A 19,944-nucleotide genomic window follows, 5' to 3' on the forward strand; every position below is an offset into this window, starting at 1 on the left:
GAACGTTAAAGATCCCGTGATGTCATTCGAAGAAGGCTAGGCCGCCATTTGTCAGTGTCATGGTCCAAATTAGAAAACTTACATATTTGTTAATTGGAAAATGCATAGCATGTATCGCCCCCTACAGCAAACAAGTAGCAGGACGCTCCTGAGAAACGAGTTGAGACTCGATCATTATTACACCGGGGTAATGCAGTGTAATATGAATAATAACAGTTTTAATAATTGTCAACAATACAGTTCAATGTATAACCATTGGCCCCCATGCCTCCTCTTCCACTCTCCTTTACCTTCTCCCGTGTCCCACTGTCACCTACTGTATGTATGTATGTTGAATGTCTTTTGCACCATACGTAGCCAACCGTGCTATTCAGAGGTGTGGGGGAAGGACAACAAACTTTGGTCCCAGGTTCCGGCTTGCGGTCACTTTTTCTGGAAGAAGACACTAACCGTCGCCTGTCTGCGCCCCCGTACTGCCCCAGGCGATGATGTCGCGACACTGGGAGCGCATCACGACCGTAACTGGACACACATTTGACATCGAGTCGGACCACTTTGCTCTCAAGAACATCATGGAGGCTCCTCTTCTCACGTTCAAGGATGACATCGAGGTACCGCCCACTCTTCCTATCTTCCACACAATTCAACGTGCTCAGCTCGTTATTTGAAGTGATTAATGATGAACACAGTATTTATCAGCTCTTTATTAATGGTGCTATTGAATAAAGACCTCCCCATGCCATGGTGGCTATTAGACCGTACTTCACCATTCTGGTCAGTGTGAGTTGGGCGGGCATCTATGATTGGTACAGATATCACTTGCCCCTGATGTTAGCCATTATGTCACTTCTCCCTTGTGGTGAAGAATGGTCAAACAACCCCTATGATCAACACAGCCTGGGGAGGTTTTAATCCATCAGTGTACAGATTCTCTACCTATTAATTTGCACGTGGTTGAGCAAGCGTTTTTAAAAAACGTAATTTCTTTAACTAAAGGGCTATAAAAAAAAGTTATAGCTTCAAAGAGTCTGCCATGTGTTGACTGCATTAAGCGGATCTGTGTAGAGAGAGGTCAAGGGGGCTGCAGAATTTGGGGAGCTGGATTTCTCAATGCACGGTTTGTCGTCATCATCATCGCTGTGCAGGACATCTGTATCAGCGCCATAAAGGAGCGTGACATTGACGCCAAGCTGAAGGCCGTGGTGAGCGAGTGGAGCAGTCAGTGCTTCACGTTTGCCCCGTTCAAGACGCGCGGCGAGCTGCTGCTTAAGGGCAGCGACACGGCCGAGAAAGTGGCCCTCATGGAAGACAGCCTCATGGTGCTCGCCTCGCTCATGAGCAACAGGTGATTGGGAGAGAAGCGTAGAAGCTTGCGGGGGGGGGGGGGCTGATAGAGGATGACGACATTTGGAGCTGCCGATTCAAGGCATTGAAATCCTGTTTTTGATTCATCTTGGCATGGTTTGGGATGATGGCTGGTGATGGAATAGCACACAAAGGGGTGAACATGTCTGAGAGGATGACCATCAGGGGTTATGCTCATTACATGTTAATATTACATTAAGGCTAAAGCAGCCAACAAAAGTACCAATTGGATAGAAAAAAATATAAAAAAGACAAACTAGATGGTACATTTTTGCCATAAAGATAGTTTGCATTTAACCACAACCTTGAATCACTTGGAGAGGGGGGCGGTGAATCGTTTTATGGCTGATAAACGAGCCTTGTTATTTTTGTGGTAATGAAATTGATACTGCAAAATATACTTAATTCGATTTAATCTGATAAATATTGAGATGTAAATATTCTGATTAACAACACACAGAAATGTGTGCAAAAAACTCAGTCTCGAGAATTATGTAAAAACCAACAGTTTCTAAAGAACTGCATTGAGGTCCTTCAGCAGTTCTTCAGGAATTGTTGATGATTTTTCACATTGCACGAGGATGAATGCATGTTTATATACATGTTTGCAACTTTTTTTCTGGCCTGCACTGAGTTTTCTGTTATGATAAATATTCTCTTCATGAGTATGAGTATAAATATTCTCATTATTTACAGATTTGAGACATTAAACACATGATTATGTTGACTATGTTCAAAGCATTTATTTACAACAGCTACTGTGTAACCGATGCCCTATCTTTGCTGCTGCAGGTACAACGTGCCCTTCAAGCCAACCATCCAGCAGTGGGTGCAAAAGTTGTCCAATACTACGGAGATCATTGAAAACTGGATGATGGTGCAGAACCTTTGGATTTACCTGGAGGCTGTGTTCGTTGGTGGAGACATTGCCAAGCAGTTGCCCCAGGTCTGTCCTACTTCCTGCCCTAGACACACGATCCACACTTCTCAAATCCCAATGTAATCCATATACACGTACAGCCTTTCTGTCAATCCACTGTTGGATGAGGGTCTTCCCATGCCTGTGGTTTTTAGGGGTTACATGGCCATGATTCACCACCATGATTCACCACCATGTTGCCCAGTGCAGGTTCGTTTAGAGGAGTTGTTTCCCAGGAACCAGTTCAGATATCTCTGGATACTGTTATATTTCAATGCTTCAGATGAGATGTTATGTCAGACGAATTAAGTTGTAAATCCTTTTCCTTGGTAGCCACAGCCAAGAATTAAACTCAGGTCATCGGGTTCAAGAGCATGCACGTTAACCACAGCACCACCATTCCCACTAAACGATCACAAACGTTAGCATAAATAACCACTTCGTTTTCACTGCTGTTGTCGGTTTGTGGGCACACTTTTAGGAAGCCAAGCGATTCCAGAACATCGATAAGTCGTGGCAGAAGATCATGCAGCGCGCACACGAAATCCCGGGCATTGTTGTGTGCTGCGTGGGCGACGAGACGCTGGCGCAGCTGCTACCACACCTGCTAGAGCAGCTGGAGATGTGTCAGAAGAGCCTCACGGGCTACCTGGAGAAGAAGCGCCTGGTCTTCCCCAGGTTTTTCTTTGTGTCCGACCCGGCCCTGCTGGAGATCTTGGGTCAGGCGTCAGATCCGCACACAATACAGGTGTGTGTGTGTGCGTGCCACAGATAGGGTTAAGGATAGGTGTCCTGCAAATCGTGTCACACACATGGGAAATGAGTGGTGGTGGTGGGGGGGACGGAGAAAGGAAGGAGAGAGAAGAGGAAAAGCGGAAGACTTTTTGTTCTCCTCTGCCTCCCTCATCATTTCCCCATACAAAAAAATCCTTCCACTTTCTGATATTTCATCCCATCCTCAATCTAATCTTCTAGAATATAACCCTCTCTTGTTACAACACATCTCTTGATACAATTGCGTCTAGATGCTTTGAACGTGCATATTTTACTGGAAAGCCACATAGAGCCCTTTGGTTGCAATGACAGTGCAGTTGTTGATGTTGTGTGCGAGTACCTGCTGATGCGGTGAGGCTGCCGTGTCGCTGAGTATGCGCGTGTACGCATGCGTGCAGGCTCACTTGCTCGGTCTGTTCGATAACGTGAACCAAGTGGGCTTCCACGAGAAGAACTACGAGCAGATCTTGAGCATCCAGTCCCAGGAGGGTGAATCTGTCACCCTGGTGGAGCCCGTCATGGCCCAGGTAAGTACATTTTTAAAATGTATTATTCACTACTCCGCATGAAATAATGCAGTGAAAATGTTATGCTTCTGCTCATGGTACAGGCATAGTTTATGGTTTTGTTTACTCTACTTCTTGTATGTTGTATATAATTGGTTCACGTAAGTCATGCACCTGCTGAAGCTGCTGCATAAACCGCGATGGCAAAATAAAATAATAGATTCTGGAATTTAATTACAACATCTAATTGTAACAATTCATCAGGTTGTGAGTGGATGTGAACAATTACTCACCCACTACTATCACGCATTCCACGGTTAAGGACTCACTGTACCAACGAACCGGCAAAGCATTACAGTGTTGTCGTGAATTTAACACAAAACAAGAATGAAAAATCATGCACATGCACATATTGCGCCATACTTTGCAACATGTTTTAGTCCTTGTAAGTATTTAATTAGCGATAATAACATTACCTTTCAAACTGACATCTTGTGTAAGTACTTCACCAGGAGGGAAGCGAGGTGCTCACGCATAATGTATGATGTCATCTCCCTCAACCAGCAAGGCAAATACTTTTACTGCTGGTTTTTATCTCCAAATTTTGGGAAACCTTGAATCGAATTTGGCCATTTTTTTATGGAAAGTCCTTAATATCAACACAGCTTTATACTAAAATATAATTTACATTGCATCGTTTTCACGAGAGTTATCATGACCCCTCGCTACAGATAGACAGACGTATAGACAAAACGTGCTAATGCATTAACTCGTTGAAATTTAGAAAAGCTTTCAAATCCCTACATAGCTGAGTGCACAAGAATCACTGGAACCAAAGCGCTGTGATCATGATACCCCTACTGAACATGTGTGAAAAAGAGCTTTATACCTCATCGGATTCCTCCAGTGTAAATGAATATTCTGATTCTTCTGATGTGCGACCGTGGCGCGGGTGGCAGGGGAATGTGGAGACGTGGCTCGGCTCGTTGCTCACCGGCGTGCGCAGCACAGTGCACGCCGTCATCCGCCAGGCGGCCGCCATCATTGAGGACGGTGCCTTCAAGCTGCACGAGTTCCAGACCTCCTTCCCGGCACAAGTTGGCCTCCTGGCCATCCAGATGATCTGGACGCGGGACTCTGAGGTGGCCCTCAATAATGCTAAGAATGACCGCAAGGTGGGGACCAGTAGATGCAACGTTTGCCTGGAGAATGAGGCCACGTTTCTGGCCTTCACAGCCCCTACCCCCTCTTCTTCTGCTTATGGCTGCTGTTTCCACATTTCTAGTTGCTCAGAGGTAACCCCGATCGCTCTCCTCCACTTCTGTCTGTCGAAGGCCTCCTTTGTTGTCACCACAGATATTCTCATGTATCTGTTTATTTCACATTTCCATCTTGTCTTCCATTTTCTCTCCTTCCCCGAATCTCTGCTTTAAAAACTCTGTGATGTTGCACTCCACAACGCCACACCATATGGCCAAACCATCGCAATGTTCCTTCCCGTGCTTTGGCAACAAAACTTCACCCCACCAACACCATCCCACTTCTATTCTAAAAGCAGGTTTTCTCTTTTTGTAAAGTGTCTCAAGATGCAATTTCATTGAGATGCTGTATACATTATATTTGCTATTGTAATCATTACCTATAATTTAACCATGCATACTTTTGTTTTAAAACCAACACAACTTAGAGAAAGCGTCATTCCAGCTACAAAACAAAAACTTACTGATCTGATGAGTGTGTGTTCCACAATGATGTAGATCATGCCAGCCACCAACCAGAAGTTCCTGGACCTGCTCAATGAGCTGATCGACATGACAACACGCGACCTCACCAAACGCGAGCGCGTCAAGTACGAGACGCTCATCACCATCCACGTGCACCAGAAGGACATCTTTGATGACCTGGTGAGGGGGGGGGGGGGGCAGAAGTGGGGGTGTGGGGTTTCAGGTGGTCGTGACGAACATGGGAGGAGTGCATGGAAGTTGTTGGTGGGTCAGGGGTGGCCCATGCCAAATACAAAAACACACATAAAAAATCAAACACATCCATAGACCGCTACAGCTGTTTAAAGAAGAAAGAATGAAACTAAAGACATGTTAGTGGATGGCACACGCACATACACACTTTTAAAGCTTCACCACTGATGTCAGATAAAGCAGATGTGCCAAACTAATCAGGTTGAGAGCTCGCAGTCACCCTCGGGTCCATGAATTGTCCAATTACTCTATATTTTCTGTCGTTAATGAGATGTGGGATGAGGCTTTATGCAGAGGCCACCTGTAATTAAAGCAATGACCCCAGCTGTCCAAGTGAATGGACTGATGGACTGACTCACTTGGTGTGCTACGCAGGTGCGCATGAACATCAAGTCGACGGCCGACTTTGAGTGGCTGAAGCAGTCACGCTTCTACTTTGTGGAGGAGACGGATAAGTGCCTTATCCAGATCACGGACGTCGACTTTCACTACTGCAACGAATACCTGGGGTGCACCGACCGCCTGGTTATCACCCCGCTCACCGACCGGTCAGCACCCACATCCATCCTGGCATCATACCTCCCTCCTCTATTGGGTTAGCTGTATGAGCACATGTATATGTATTGCATGTTTTGTCAATCTATTGCTGGGTGAGGGCCTCCCTACGTCGTATGGCTTGGGGTAATTTGACGGTACGTTACCATGTGCGAAAGTGGAGGGTGCCAGCATCACATGCTTAGAATAGACATTCGTTATTTCTTCATTTGACTCTGCGAATTTGTTAATTTTATTTTTGTGTGTGCTTCACAGCAAACTTGTGTTATTATTAGTGGAATAATTAGTTTTTAATAATTCGTTTAGAAATAGGTTTTTTTCATCTGAAAATCATCATACCTAATAACTTTGCTTCCATCAAGCCAAAGTGTCTGTTAGCTGCAAAAAAAACATGCAACACTGTTATTAGAATTGAAACATGTAAAAGGTGACATCTGAATTACATTTTCAGACATAACTTCAAGTCTTCTACCCATTTGAACCCAAACGTGCTCCCTCCATTGTTCACGTCCCATGAAATGTAGGATCCTCGGCAGGTGATGAGCTCAGCAGCTAAAGCAAAAAGCGTGCGGTGTCGTGTGTTCTGCTTTCAGGTGCTACATCACGCTGTCCCAGGCACTGGGCATGAGCATGGGTGGGGCCCCAGCTGGGCCAGCAGGTACCGGCAAGACGGAGACCACCAAGGACATGGGCAAGTGTTTGGGAAAGTACGTGGTGGTCTTCAACTGCTCTGACCAAATGGATTACCGTGGGCTCGGCCGCATCTACAAAGGTTTGTGTCACGACTCTCTCCGTGCTGCCCCGTGACCGTTTCAAATTTTTGGCTGCCACCACTTGTCTGTTTTCTTGTTCGTCATCCACATAATCAGCTACTGCCTGTCCACTGCTGGATGAAGTCCTCCCCATGCTGTTGTTATCCATTCGAGTCCACTGCTGCTCCCATCCATCTTGTTACGTCAGCTGGATTAAAATCAAGGCCTCAACTCTCACTTAATAAATTACTGGGTGAGCCAGTTATTGTCCGTGTAGAGTCTGTATGATTGCTGCAATTATAGCTCACTATTTAAACAATGAAGTACATCTTGCCCTATTGACTGCCGCAATCTCCACAATATGCCCATGAAAGTATTTTGCTTCGCAAGGTTACTATAAAGTTCGTATCATCTTCATATAATTTATGAAATGGGACTGCATCTCAAAACACTGTACACAATGCTCAGAAATAACAATATCATCAAGGCAGTAAGGGGTACAGGAAGCTAGAGAAGACAAAAAGTAAGCTGCAGCAAAATAATATAAAATACTATAATTGTTTAAATGCAGCAATTGATTCTGCCTCCCTTGTTCTCTTGCTAATCCCCCACCATGTGTTCCCTCTCCTTCATCTCCTCCCTCCAACCTTGCCTCCGCTTTGCCTACTCTATACCTCTCCCCCCACTATCTCTGTGTCCCTTTCCTCCTTCTCCTCGCACTGTCTGCCTCCGCAGGGCTGGCCCAGTCGGGCGCGTGGGGCTGCTTCGACGAGTTTAATCGCATCGAGCTGCCCGTGCTGTCGGTGGCCGCTCAGCAGATCTACATTGTGCTGCAGTGCAAGAAGAACAAGCGCACACAGTTCGTGTTCACGGACGGCGACAGCGTCGAGATGGACCGCGAGTTCGGCATCTTCCTCACCATGGTGAGCCAGAGGCGTATATAGAATTTTCTCAAGGGTGGTGGGAGTAGGGGGCAGCCCTAAAATGTAATGCTTTTTAAATCGGCCTCTACACTATAATTATTATTAATAACAAGGGGGGGGAGGAGGGGAGCGATCACCTCCATCGCACCACCCCGCTACATCTGCCACCGTGGTGAACAGTGACTCACCAAGGCCTCAGTGACTTGGTTCCATGATGAGCAATGCCTCCCCAGGCTCCCGTTCTGCGAAGTGCACACACACTCGCTGAGGTACAAGTCAATGTCTCCCAAGGTTCAGCTGTCGTGAATCAACATGGTCCACCTTTCCACATAAACCGATCTTTTCCGTTCAAATACAGATCGTCATTGCACACTGCACTTGCCTGATGATTGGTAAACATGGCCCATGTGACTCAGAGCAGACACCAATTTAAATTAAGATATAAGATATAGGATTGTACTTTAAATTAAGTTCAGATAAAAAATGTCTTCGTGCTTGCTCTGTGTAATGATTTCATTTCTATTTATATATTGGTCAATGAAAAAAGTCAACACTGGTCAGTAGCGACAACTGAAGTGTGGAAAACTCTGGTGTAAGTGATACATGTAAACCAATGTATGTGCATATTTTGTAATGAAGTTCTGCATCCCAAAATCAGAGATCATTCAACCTGCTCCAGAGAAGCAAAGATGCATCAAAGTGTGTTCTACATCCCGTCTCATCGCTAATTGCCCATCACAATTGTTGCTGCTTGCGGGCAGAATCCCGGCTACGCGGGGCGGCAGGAGCTCCCGGAAAATCTCAAGATCCAGTTCCGGACGGTGGCCATGATGGTGCCGGACCGCGCCATCATCATGCGTGTGAAGCTGGCGAGCGCTGGCTTTCGGGACAACCAGATCCTCAGCCGCAAGTTTTACACGCTATACAAGCTGTGCGAGGAGCAGCTCTCCAAGCAGGTACGAGCGAGCAGGCTCGCCTGTCCTCCATGCCTGTCATTTGAGCCACGGAAGCAGACTATCGGCTTAAAAAAATAATCTGTCGTATTTGTCAGAGCAAAGCGTGTTTGCATATTGTGTCTCCAATGTTTGGGCAACCCTTTAACCAATACAGCCGGTTTTCAATCTGGTAAAGCCCTAATAGCAAAACAATGTAAAAATAACGTTTCATACATATCAGTGAATCTTTACGAGAGTTATAGTGACCCCTCATTGTATACATATGCACACTTTTAACCTTCGTTGGAATTAATTATGAATAAATTGCCGTGACATTTCTGCTGCTGTTGTTTGTGGCGTCGGCCAGGTTCACTACGACTTTGGGCTTAGGAATATCTTGTCGGTACTGCGCACGCTTGGCGCTGTGAAGCGCTCCAACCCCGAGGAGCCCGAGAAGACAGTGGTCATGCGCGTGCTGCGTGACATGAACCTCTCTAAGCTGGTGAGCAGCCCACCCCGCCTTCGGTACACGCGATAAAAACCAGTAACCGCACTGCGATGGTTGATCTGACAGTAATATAGCCATTGTGTACGTGTGTTTGTGACAGTGTCTTGCTGGTACACAAAAGTGCCTGTATGAGGCAGCATAGAAAGTAGGTTTATATACCGAAAAACTATAAAACTATTTAAACTATCAACTTTTTTATTTTACCAGGTAAGGCCCACTGAGCTATGTAGCTCTTTTTCAGATGCAACCTAGCCATAAATGAAAGCTCAACGAAGTGGCTTATCATGTGTAAATTTGTACCAACCAAACACTAAATGCATGTTTCTAAATATAGAGGGGAAAACCCAGAGAAGCCGGAGAAAAATCTTTGCGACCACGGGGAAAAAATGCAAACTGCAAATCTACAGGCATCATGCTTGGGCTCGAACCACAACCTCCTATTTGACTGGCATTTGGATGTTATTGCTTTACTTATGTGGGTTATCTCTGGGCTGTATTTTTAATGTGGCAAATAAAAAAAAGCATCAGCCAAATGTCCTTAACAGGTCCAATGTGAAAAAAGAGTTTTGAAGAACTAGCGAGGCTTTGCTGAAGAACCAGGATCATTATTCATATTATCATTATTGGTGTCAACACGTAGGAGTAGACAAATTATAATTTCTGCCGATCAAGCGTTATGTTGTGCACTGTTAGGTGGACGAGGACGAACCACTCTTCATGAGCCTCATAAACGACCTGTTTCCGGGCATCACGCTGGACAAGGCGGGGTATCCGGAGCTGGAGGAGGCCATCCTGGCGCAGACCAAGGCAGCAGGGCTGGTGCATCACCCGCCCTGGGTGCTCAAGATCATCCAGCTCTACGAGACGCAGCGCGTGCGGCACGGTGGGTGTCGCCGATGGTACCGCCATCCCTCTCTCGCTGCGGTTCCCATTCAACAATCAGTTCTTTTTAGTTTAGTTGTTCATCTCGATTGTATTTTTTATTTTCTTCTCTCATGTGTTCGTGTTTTTTTTTCACTTCATTAGCCTCAAAGTAACATCATATAATTGCCATAAATGGTAAATCGTTATTTTTTTTTATGATGGGCTATTCGTTGATGTTACATTTAATTTGATGCTCCGTTGCTGTGTGTACACTTTGTGGTTGTGTGTTTGGTGACACACACCATAGGGTAGCTCGGACTAATATCTAGGGGTTTAATGATTCGCCCAAACCCTCTCGAGTCATTGAATTGTTGCGATTGAGTTCATATTCTATTCAAGACTTTATTCTTTTTATTACACTGCGGTGAAGCTAATGGGCCCTATTGACTTCATAGGACAGGTGAACCTATTACACACCATACATACATACGCAAGCGTAAGAATCGCTTTTAAATCTATGCATTGTTACGCACCTACTCTGCTACGCTGACGACATGCCTGTGCGCGTGGTACGGTGGGCAGGCATGATGGCACTGGGGCCAAGCGGTGCCGGCAAGACGTGTTGCATCCACATGCTCATGAAGGCAATGACGGACTGCGGGGAGCCACACCGCGAGATGCGCATGAACCCCAAGGCGATCACGGCGCCGCAGATGTTCGGCACGCTCGACGTCGCCACCAACGACTGGACGGACGGCATCTTCTCCACGCTCTGGAGGAAGACGCTCAAGGCCAAGAAGGTGAATGCTTGAATTTGGAAATGTTCTGGTCTCATACTCGATTCGGGATATGGGAAAATCATGAATCGAGCAGTGGGCGGGGTTGGCAGATGAGTAGGCAGGGCCTGTGAGCAAGAGACAGAACCAACGTCACAAAGAGCCGTGTGGTCCAGGCTGATGGAGGGAGCAACTGCCATCTCATCGTGTAACCCGGTTGATCCTCCGAGAAATCTGTAAGCTTTACCCCTAGCTTCTCTACATCCATGCTCACCATTATGGTTTTGCAGGGCGAACACATCTGGATCTTGCTGGATGGGCCCGTGGACGCAATTTGGATCGAGAATCTCAATTCCGTGCTGGACGACAACAAGACACTGACGCTGGCCAACGGGGACCGCATCCCCATGGCACCCAACTGCAAGGTGGTGTTCGAGCCGCACAACATCGACAATGCGTCGCCCGCCACCGTCTCGCGCAACGGCATGGTGTTCATGAGCTCGTCCGTGCTCGATTGGAGGCCCATAGTGCAGGCCTGGCTGCAGGGCCTACCAACAGAGCAGGCCCAGGTGCTGTGGAACACCATGGACAGCATCTTCCAGGTGCGTTTCATTGCACGACGCCAGGGCCTATTGTCAGGATACATTAACACTGATGATTGGGATTTGACTTGTATTCATGTGAGTTAACGACATAGTATTAGAGGATACAGAGCAAACGTTGCAGAGGTTACAATGTTATAGCTCTCCGATGTGTTTTCTGATTGTACCACTTTGGAAATCCAGAAGAACCACACGGCATACAATCCAAAAACATATTGGAGAGCTGTACAGAACTACTGAAAAAAATCTATGCTGGAATTACAAAGTTGGATGCAGAGCCATAGATTTAATTTTGATTTCTTTGTTTTAGGATCTTATTAACTTTGTGTTCACTGCTGTCAACCCGAAAATGGATATCTTGGAATGCATGTACATCAAGCAAGCCATCGAGCTCCTGAAGGTAAGAAATTCTGCCTTCACTTTTGACATGAGGAGTTATACTAGTCACCATGCGTGCTACCCGGGAAATATTGAGTAAGAAATTCAGCGCTACCGACACTAACACAGCAGTACACGCTCGCTGTCTCTTCCGAACCCGGCTGCATGGCGCATGCCCACGCGCTCGGATGCACGCAGGGCCTCCTCCCCGAGGCGGACGAGCGGCGCCTGGAGCACTCGCACCTGCAGCGGCTGCTGGTGTTCGCCCTCATGTGGTCGGTGGGGGCGCTGCTCGAGCTGGAGGACCGCGCGCGCATGGAGGCCTTCCTGCGCGCACACCCGGCGCGCCTTGACCTGCCAGGCTCCGCGCATGACGACTCGATGTTCGAGTATGTGGTTGGCGATAACGGAGGCTGGGAGCACTGGAACACGCGCGTGAGTAGCAGTGCCGTCGCCGGCTTGCCAACCTCGCCCGTCTAATGTACAGACTCGATAATATTAGTCTGGAAGGCAAATAGACCGAATGTTTTATTTGTATGTGGAGACAGAACGGAGGTCTGTTCATATACGATATTACCGATTTAAGCGGTAGGCTACCGATGTTAGCAAAATCCATTGTTGTACTATGTATCTATGCTTTAATATCTATGCTCCCCACCTTCACCAACCCGTGCTGACCAGTGTATTTAATTTCGGATAAACATCCCCACAAACCACATAGTACAGAGAGAGGCCCTCATCCAACATTGCATTGACAAAGCATTGTACGTGTACATATAAGTGACCAGATTGATTTCGTGCTTTTTATGACATACCAAGAGTTGTCACTAAAGATAGCATATGTGCGTGTGCATGCGTGCAAATGGCGGTTGGTGCGAGCAGGTGCCGGAGTTCGCCTACCCCCGGGACACAGTGCCCGAGTACTCGGCCATCCTGGTTCCCAACGTGGACAACGTCCGCACGGACTTCCTCATGCAGTGCATCATGAAGCAGGAGAAGGCTGTGCTGCTCATTGGAGAGCAGGGCACCGCCAAGACCGTAATGATCAAGGTGCCCGTGCAGCTCGTAAAGAGGCAAAACCCATCCAACGAACCACCCCGACCATACACCTACCATTAGAATCCCATCAGTACACTCCTTCCTCAAGATACTTAATCTTTTATTCATTTACATCCAGTAGACATGATTACAGATTTGTGCCACCAAACCCAGCTGCAAATGATGTCACATGGTCTTCAGTGTCCCATTTATTTACCAGACATGGCATGCCTTAGTAATACTCTATAGCATAATTGAGTAAATTTAGATTTGTTGACATTTTCAAATGAAGACAATTGGTTATTTAAAAATAGTTAATTTCTGACTCGGCATTGCAGCTGCCAATCACTTCAACATCCTGCAATGTAAAAAAATATATTATTTATTAGTGCGTAGCCTTTTGAGCCATGTCACTGACAGATTCATTATTTCGAGCTCATTGAGATAATACAACTTGATACTGAGATGTAATATCAAGCAAGCCATTAAGTTCTTTATTTAGAATCTGATGAAAGTCCAATAAGATTCAGTATCAAGTAATTGATCAATTTGTTTATTTGAGACCCTGTGATGCCCGATTGACTACAATGGAAAGCAGGAATCAGCCACATGTATAAGCTGGAGCGAATCCATAAAGGGCCAGTATCCTTTCTTAAATGCATCTGGCTACATTGATGCTTGAATTTGATATGAGGGAGTTGATTATTGATAGCAGATAGGTCTGGCTGCTCCTGATCCAACTCTCAGCCATATCAGGATCCTTGTTTTGAGCCTTTTGATTGGAAACAAAATAAACACATTGTTTGGCATGTGTTGCTTCATATATAACAATGTGCATTTCCACTTGTCTCATTATCTATTACCAAACTTATTTGGAAATAATGCAGTCAAATCGAAGCCCCATGGGATAGATATTGGAAGAGAAGAGTTTTTTGTGTTAACACAGTGCCAGTTGAGAGCGCTACACCTTCAAGTGACACTGATATTTATCATAATCATTAATTACCATTGTTTACTCACTGATAGATGAAGGCCCTCCCCACACTGGGAATCAATCTTAGGTTGGCGGGTTGAAGGGTGCAGAGCACTACATGTTGTGCTACCACTCCACCCACCCCCGTGTATTAACAAAACCGGACCGCATTAATTGCATCCGACCCCTTGTGTGCTAACAAACTCGTGCAGGGCTACATGAACAAGTACGACGCAGAGCTGCACCTCACCAAGAGCCTCAACTTCTCGTCGGCCACAACGCCCAACATGTTCCAGCGCACGGTGGAGAGCTACGTGGACAAGCGCATGGGCACCACGTACGGCCCGCCCGCCGGCCGCAAGATGACCATCTTCATCGATGACATCAACATGCCCATCATCAATGAGTGGGGAGACCAGGTGAAGGCTCGGCTGGTGATGGGAGGCATCTGTCGGAGTGCTGACGAACAGATCAGATTATTTTTGCTGGCATTGGATCCACATGATGTAAAATGTAATTGTGTATTTTAACAATCACCAGTTTCCTAAGGATCAGATGATCATTGAGAGGCCAGTGACGTGAAATTTGGGCTCGGCTGACAGATAAGTAAGTTAATCTGTTTCTCACGCCGTAGATCACAAACGAGATCGTGCGGCAGCTGATGGAAAACAATGGCTTCTACAACCTGGAGAAACCTGGAGAGTTCACGACGATCGTGGACGTGCAGTTCGTGGCCGCCATGATCCACCCGGGGGGTGGCCGCAATGATATTCCACAACGCCTCAAGCGGCAATTCTGCATCTTCAACTGCACGCTGCCCTCCAATGCCTCCATCGACAAGATCTTCCGCACCTTTGCAGAGGGACACTTCTGCCCCGAGCGCGGCTTTCCCGAGGAGGTGAACCAGCTAGCGGCAGCACTCGTCCCCACCACGCGCCGCTTGTGGCAGGCCACCAAGGTCAAGGTGAGACAGACGGTCGACAGGCAGGGGTCACATGGACCAGTGGCAGTCTTTAGCGCTTTTAAGTTCACAATGGGGAAACAAAAGGCACTCCCCAACCTGGTCAATCCTCAAGCCATAACGTGGTTGCACAAATATCTTTAAATATAACATTTTTTATAAGGGCCCTTTGCACATTCCTTACAATAAGATCCACAAAATGACGTGCACTCATTGAGTGCTAACAAACAACAAAGGTTATTCATGTCAACCCCTGCCAAAGTCCTTTTTCTCTTAAAATGACCAACTGAAAATTAAACAAAAACCGAGCCGAAGCTGCTCTTTGTTACACTCCCTGCGTCTGACAGATGCTGCCGACGCCGGCCAAGTTCCACTACATCTTCAACCTGCGGGACCTGAGCCGCATCTGGCAGGGGATGCTGGTGGTGAACAGCGAGGTGTGCCGCTCATCCGATATGCTGCTGGCGCTCTTCGGCCACGAGTGCGTGCGTGTCATCGCCGACCGCTTCACGGCGCAGCAGGACAATGACTGGTTCAACGGCACCATGAGCAAGGTGCGTTGAATCTAGCATGGAAATATAAATGGATTTTCTTCTGATTTCTGCAAAATGTATGCAAATTGTATATATGCTATTGTTTAATTGTGCTGATGGAGTGGACGGAACCTTCCAAAATGAGACTGAATAATAAAGAAACAGGATAGTAAAATTAAACAAACATCTTAGGAAAAATAGATAACATGACTTTAACTAACATGCGTTTGGCTTCAGAAGTACAGGAGAACCTTGCCTAATGCAGCTTTATTGAATGCGTATTTCGCCTCTACAGTACATGGTTTACCTTATGAGATGTGTTTTCCAGAACACAGGGGTGATGTTTTGGCTATTTCCAGTTTAACACTGCTATTATTTTCATTTCCACCTCGAAAGGCATTGCGGTGAGAGTGATGCATCCGTTGGAAGAACGATTTATTTATCATGTATGTTTTTGCGTGTATATTTTGTGTGTATGTTTTTGTGTGAGAATGTAACACAATCAAGACACGCAACGCATATTTTCACATTGCCGCTTGCATTTAGCCTTCCAGTTTTTGAGGTTGTTAGTCATACGGATGCCTTGATGGTGAATTATTAACATTCAAGTGACACTGTTTTTGGGAGAGTGTTGGGCGTGAGTGCCTTGATGCGGGAAAGGTATATGGATATGGAGGTTTTGTGTAAAGGGGAAATAAAAAAAATAGAGAGTGCACACACAAGAAATGAAGGGTTACTCAGCATCCTTTAGTACAATAATAATGGCAGAAATAATGTATAATAATTTTTCCCATAAGGTATATTATTTGTCGAACACGGTTTTTCAAATGCCCAACATGGCATTTTACAGGAACATAACCCTCACGTTCGGTGAAGTCTGCCTGTAATTGAATTAGCAATATAGAAGCTTTCTGTGAAAAATGAATTTGTACATTTGCAAATAGTTATTTTTGCTATAATTTGTGTATCCCAAGTTTTGGACAACCCATTTATCAATTTAGTTGGTTTTCATTGTGGTAATTTTCTAATAGCAACACAACTTTATACTAAAGTTTAGTTAATGTTGGATCCTGTTTACGAGAAATACAGTGCCTCCCCGTTATAGACTGATGAATGGAGCCTATTCATAAACTATTTTGACCTGAGCTGAATTGTTTTCAAATGAATTCTTCTCAAATGGAATGGGAATCTCGCTGGGTGGGGTGGGGCGGAGCGAATTGTACCGTGCCCACCTCCAGTGCCTTTGCACGATGGTCACGCCGTTCTCCTCCCGGCGGCAGATCATGTTGGACGACCACGGCACGGCAGCGGCCGCGTCGATGGAGGCTGAGGTGTACTTTGTGGACTTCATGCGCGACGCCCCGGAGCCGACAGGCGAGGAGCCCGATGACGCCGACCTGGAGGCACCCAAGGTGTACGAGCCGATCCCGTCGTTCCCGCAGCTCGCCGAGCGCCTGCAGGCGTTCCTGGTGCAGTACAACGAGAGCGTCCGCGGAGCCAACATGGACCTCGTCTTCTTCGCGGTGGGTGACGCGTGGAACCAATGTTTTTAATTTGCGAGTGGTTTAACCGTAGGGTACGTTCCGTCTGCATTACGATGGACGTTGTTAAAGGTCCTAGGTTGATGTGTGCCGTTGTCACGTCCCAAATTTGCACAAATAGAAAAATTACTCTGAAATTAGCAGGACCGTCCTGAAGAAGTCTCGAGACTCAGGCTCTCGTGGGTAAACACGTCTATTCAGAAATAATAATATATTTAGCCAATGACTTGACAACTTTTTAAGCAGTCATCGGTGACTAAGTTGAGATGGTCAGCTCACTACACTTAAGAACCTGACATGCATACATTCCAGATGTGTGTGTTATGAACCAATGTTGCATGTTACAAGAGCAAAATACATTGAGTGTGAACCTATACGAAATATTTCTGCGAACAAATTATCCCAAAACGATATAAAAGTGAGGGCACTCCATAAAATCCATTTGAATGTGTTTTTCTGAAGGACGCCATGGTGCACTTGATAAAGATCTCGCGCATCATCCGCACGCCGCGCGGAAACGCCCTGCTGGTTGGGGTTGGCGGGTCGGGCAAGCAGAGCCTGACACGCCTTGCGTCCTTCATCGCTGGCTACTCTAGCTTCCAGATCACACTCTCCAGGTGAGGTCACAGATCACAGCTTTGAGATGACACCCCAATCATCAACAGTGCATAATGGAGGGGACAATCTTTTTTTTACAATTTGTATAAGCGTTGTTTAGACAATTGCTTCAACAAAATGCCATGTCATCGACTGTTCTAGGACCTACAACATGAGCAACCTCATGGAGGACCTGAAGCAACTGTACCGCAAGACGGGTCAGCAGGGCAAGGGCGTCACGTTCATCTTCACGGACAACGAGATCAAGGACGAGGCCTTCCTGGAGTACATGAACAATGTTCTGGCCTCAGGCGAGGTCTCCAACCTCTTCGCCCGCGACGAGATCGACGAGATCACACAGGAGCTCATTCCGGTGCTGAAGAAGGAGCACCCACGGCGGCCGCCCACCAACGAAAACCTCTACGACTACTTCCTGTCGCGCGTGCGTGCCAACCTGCACGTCGTGTTGTGCTTCTCTCCCGTCGGCGAGAAGTTCCGTGCGCGCGCCCTCAAGTTCCCGGCGCTCATCTCAGGCTGCACAATGGACTGGTTCCAGAGCTGGCCGCGTGATGCACTCACGGCCGTCGCAGGCCACTTCCTGGCCGAGTACCGTGTGGAATGTACACCCGAGGTGAAGCGCGGCGTGGTGGACGCCATGGCCGTTTTCCAGGACATGGTAGCGGAGCGCTGCGTCGAGTATTTTGAGCGCTTCCGCCGGCAGACGTACGTGACGCCCAAGTCGTACCTGTCATTTATCGGCGGCTACAAGAGCATCTACTCGGAGAAGCTGAGCAATGTGGCCCTGCTGTCGGAGCGCATGCGCACAGGCAAGGGCGTGACGCATGCAGAAGATGCTTGATTTAGAGTGGCCCTAGGTCGTCCTTGTCCGGAGCAATAACACTGATCGATGGGGTTCATTGTCATGGAATACTTTCACTGATGTTTTTGGAAATAATTGGTAGTAGGCTTTATCCATTTTCTGTTAAATTTCGCATCACACTTAATAAGATGTGAAATACTTGGTCAAATAATGATGGGAACCATTTATTTAGAAGCATTTAGCACAAGACGTAAAGTCACATAAAACGTTAGGCTGACCCTGCCTTATGAGTGAAATCAATCAACTTTCAGGTTGTAATTTATAGGAGGGCTCAAATTCTAAAATGTAGATATTTTTTACGTTTCTAGTTAATAGAATAAGCTTAACCACATTTGTACCAAATACAGTAGATTGACTCAGGGCCCTACGTACATAAATATCATTGTTAAATGTGGACTAATGTGCCTGTACAAATGTTACTTTAAAAAAATGAGACAATGCAAATGGGATGGTAATTATGAGGCTAAAGAAAAACTAATTCTTGAAACGAATTTTAATCATGGAGATTTGTCGAATCGCTGTGGTGGGGGGGTGTTAATCATTGCTTGTTTGCTTCACTTAACCGAATGTTCTAGATTATAAGTTTTCGTGACTGCAAGGATCCATACTCTTGGTTCTTTCGGTAAAGTCACGTAGGTAAAATAAAAAATAAAAATAAATCACGACGTTCCGATTGCAACACAAGCAACCACAAAGTGTGACAACCACAGCAAGAATTTTTTTGACTCCGGCTTCTCTCCCACTTCAGTACAATTTCTTGCTGTGGTTGTCACACCTGATGATGATTGCTTGTGTTGCAATCGGAACGTCGTGATTTAATTTGTTTTAATTCTTGAATTTCTTTACCTACGTGACTTTACCGAAAGAACCAAGAGTATATTCACCGAATGTGTTAGTGACACCGAGAGATCAGCGCACGCGAGCATAACACTCATAGCCAACTCCCAACTGTGCCTGTCGCTGGCTCGAGCACATCCACTTCTGAGAGTGTGATTGTCAGTTCCAGATAGTTGTTTTTGATGTGCCTCAGATGTCCTCTAGTCCTTGTTCCACTGATGTTGCCCAAAAGATGTTTGCGAAGTAAAATAACCTTCGCTTTTGAACGATGTCTGTTTTTATTGCTTAACCCTAACCCTAACCTTGGAATGCCCTCCCTACACCCTACCTCGCGCAGGCCTTTCCAAGCTGCAGGAGGCCGAGAAGTCAGTGAGCCAGCTGTCACGCGAGCTCGAGGTGAAGGAGAAGGAGCTGGCGGTGGCGTCACGCCGTGCCGACGAGGTACTCTGCGAGGTCACCTCAAAGGCGCAGGCAGCCGAGTCCGTGAAGCAGCAGGTGCAAAAGGTGAAGGACAAGGCCCAGGCCATTGTGGACGAGATTGCCGCCGACAAGGCCGTGGCTGAGACGAAGCTGGAGGCTGCCAAGCCCGCTCTGGAGGAGGCCGAGGCTGCCCTGCAGGTACGCGATGTTACGCTCACAGCGCAATAGCAGAGGAACCTTACTGTATACTGCAGCTGCTCATTAACATGAATACTGTGGAATTTATCGCGGTGAAATGGCCAAGAGGGAGGGGATTTGCCGCTTGTTGCAC

General features: G+C 46.6%; 1 protein-coding gene across 2 annotated transcripts in view; it reads left to right on the top strand.

The window, feature by feature from the left end:
* LOC133345118 (dynein axonemal heavy chain 5-like) overlaps positions 1-19,944 on the top strand; it is an 82,991-nt gene that overhangs the window by 44,215 nt on the left and 18,832 nt on the right. For both annotated transcript variants that reach the window (XM_061555607.1, XM_061555608.1), the window contains exons 33-57: positions 483-611; positions 1,146-1,345; positions 2,158-2,311; positions 2,766-3,032; positions 3,457-3,585; positions 4,524-4,739; positions 5,322-5,468; positions 5,916-6,088; positions 6,689-6,867; positions 7,583-7,770; positions 8,532-8,726; positions 9,073-9,207; positions 9,907-10,096; positions 10,660-10,877; positions 11,144-11,455; positions 11,766-11,855; positions 12,032-12,268; positions 12,716-12,883; positions 14,057-14,263; positions 14,479-14,808; positions 15,153-15,359; positions 16,619-16,861; positions 17,342-17,496; positions 17,639-18,303; positions 19,531-19,811. In XM_061555607.1, the coding sequence (XP_061411591.1) occupies positions 483-611; positions 1,146-1,345; positions 2,158-2,311; positions 2,766-3,032; positions 3,457-3,585; positions 4,524-4,739; positions 5,322-5,468; positions 5,916-6,088; positions 6,689-6,867; positions 7,583-7,770; positions 8,532-8,726; positions 9,073-9,207; positions 9,907-10,096; positions 10,660-10,877; positions 11,144-11,455; positions 11,766-11,855; positions 12,032-12,268; positions 12,716-12,883; positions 14,057-14,263; positions 14,479-14,808; positions 15,153-15,359; positions 16,619-16,861; positions 17,342-17,496; positions 17,639-18,303; positions 19,531-19,811 (5,415 nt within the window). The remainder of the gene's footprint in view (positions 1-482; positions 612-1,145; positions 1,346-2,157; positions 2,312-2,765; positions 3,033-3,456; positions 3,586-4,523; positions 4,740-5,321; positions 5,469-5,915; positions 6,089-6,688; positions 6,868-7,582; positions 7,771-8,531; positions 8,727-9,072; positions 9,208-9,906; positions 10,097-10,659; positions 10,878-11,143; positions 11,456-11,765; positions 11,856-12,031; positions 12,269-12,715; positions 12,884-14,056; positions 14,264-14,478; positions 14,809-15,152; positions 15,360-16,618; positions 16,862-17,341; positions 17,497-17,638; positions 18,304-19,530; positions 19,812-19,944) is intronic.

Source organism: Lethenteron reissneri, chromosome 21 (assembly GCF_015708825.2).
Source record: "Lethenteron reissneri isolate LAM-NWPU_2019-01 chromosome 21, ASM1570882v1, whole genome shotgun sequence".
Lineage (NCBI taxonomy): Eukaryota > Metazoa > Chordata > Hyperoartia > Petromyzontiformes > Petromyzontidae > Lethenteron > Lethenteron reissneri.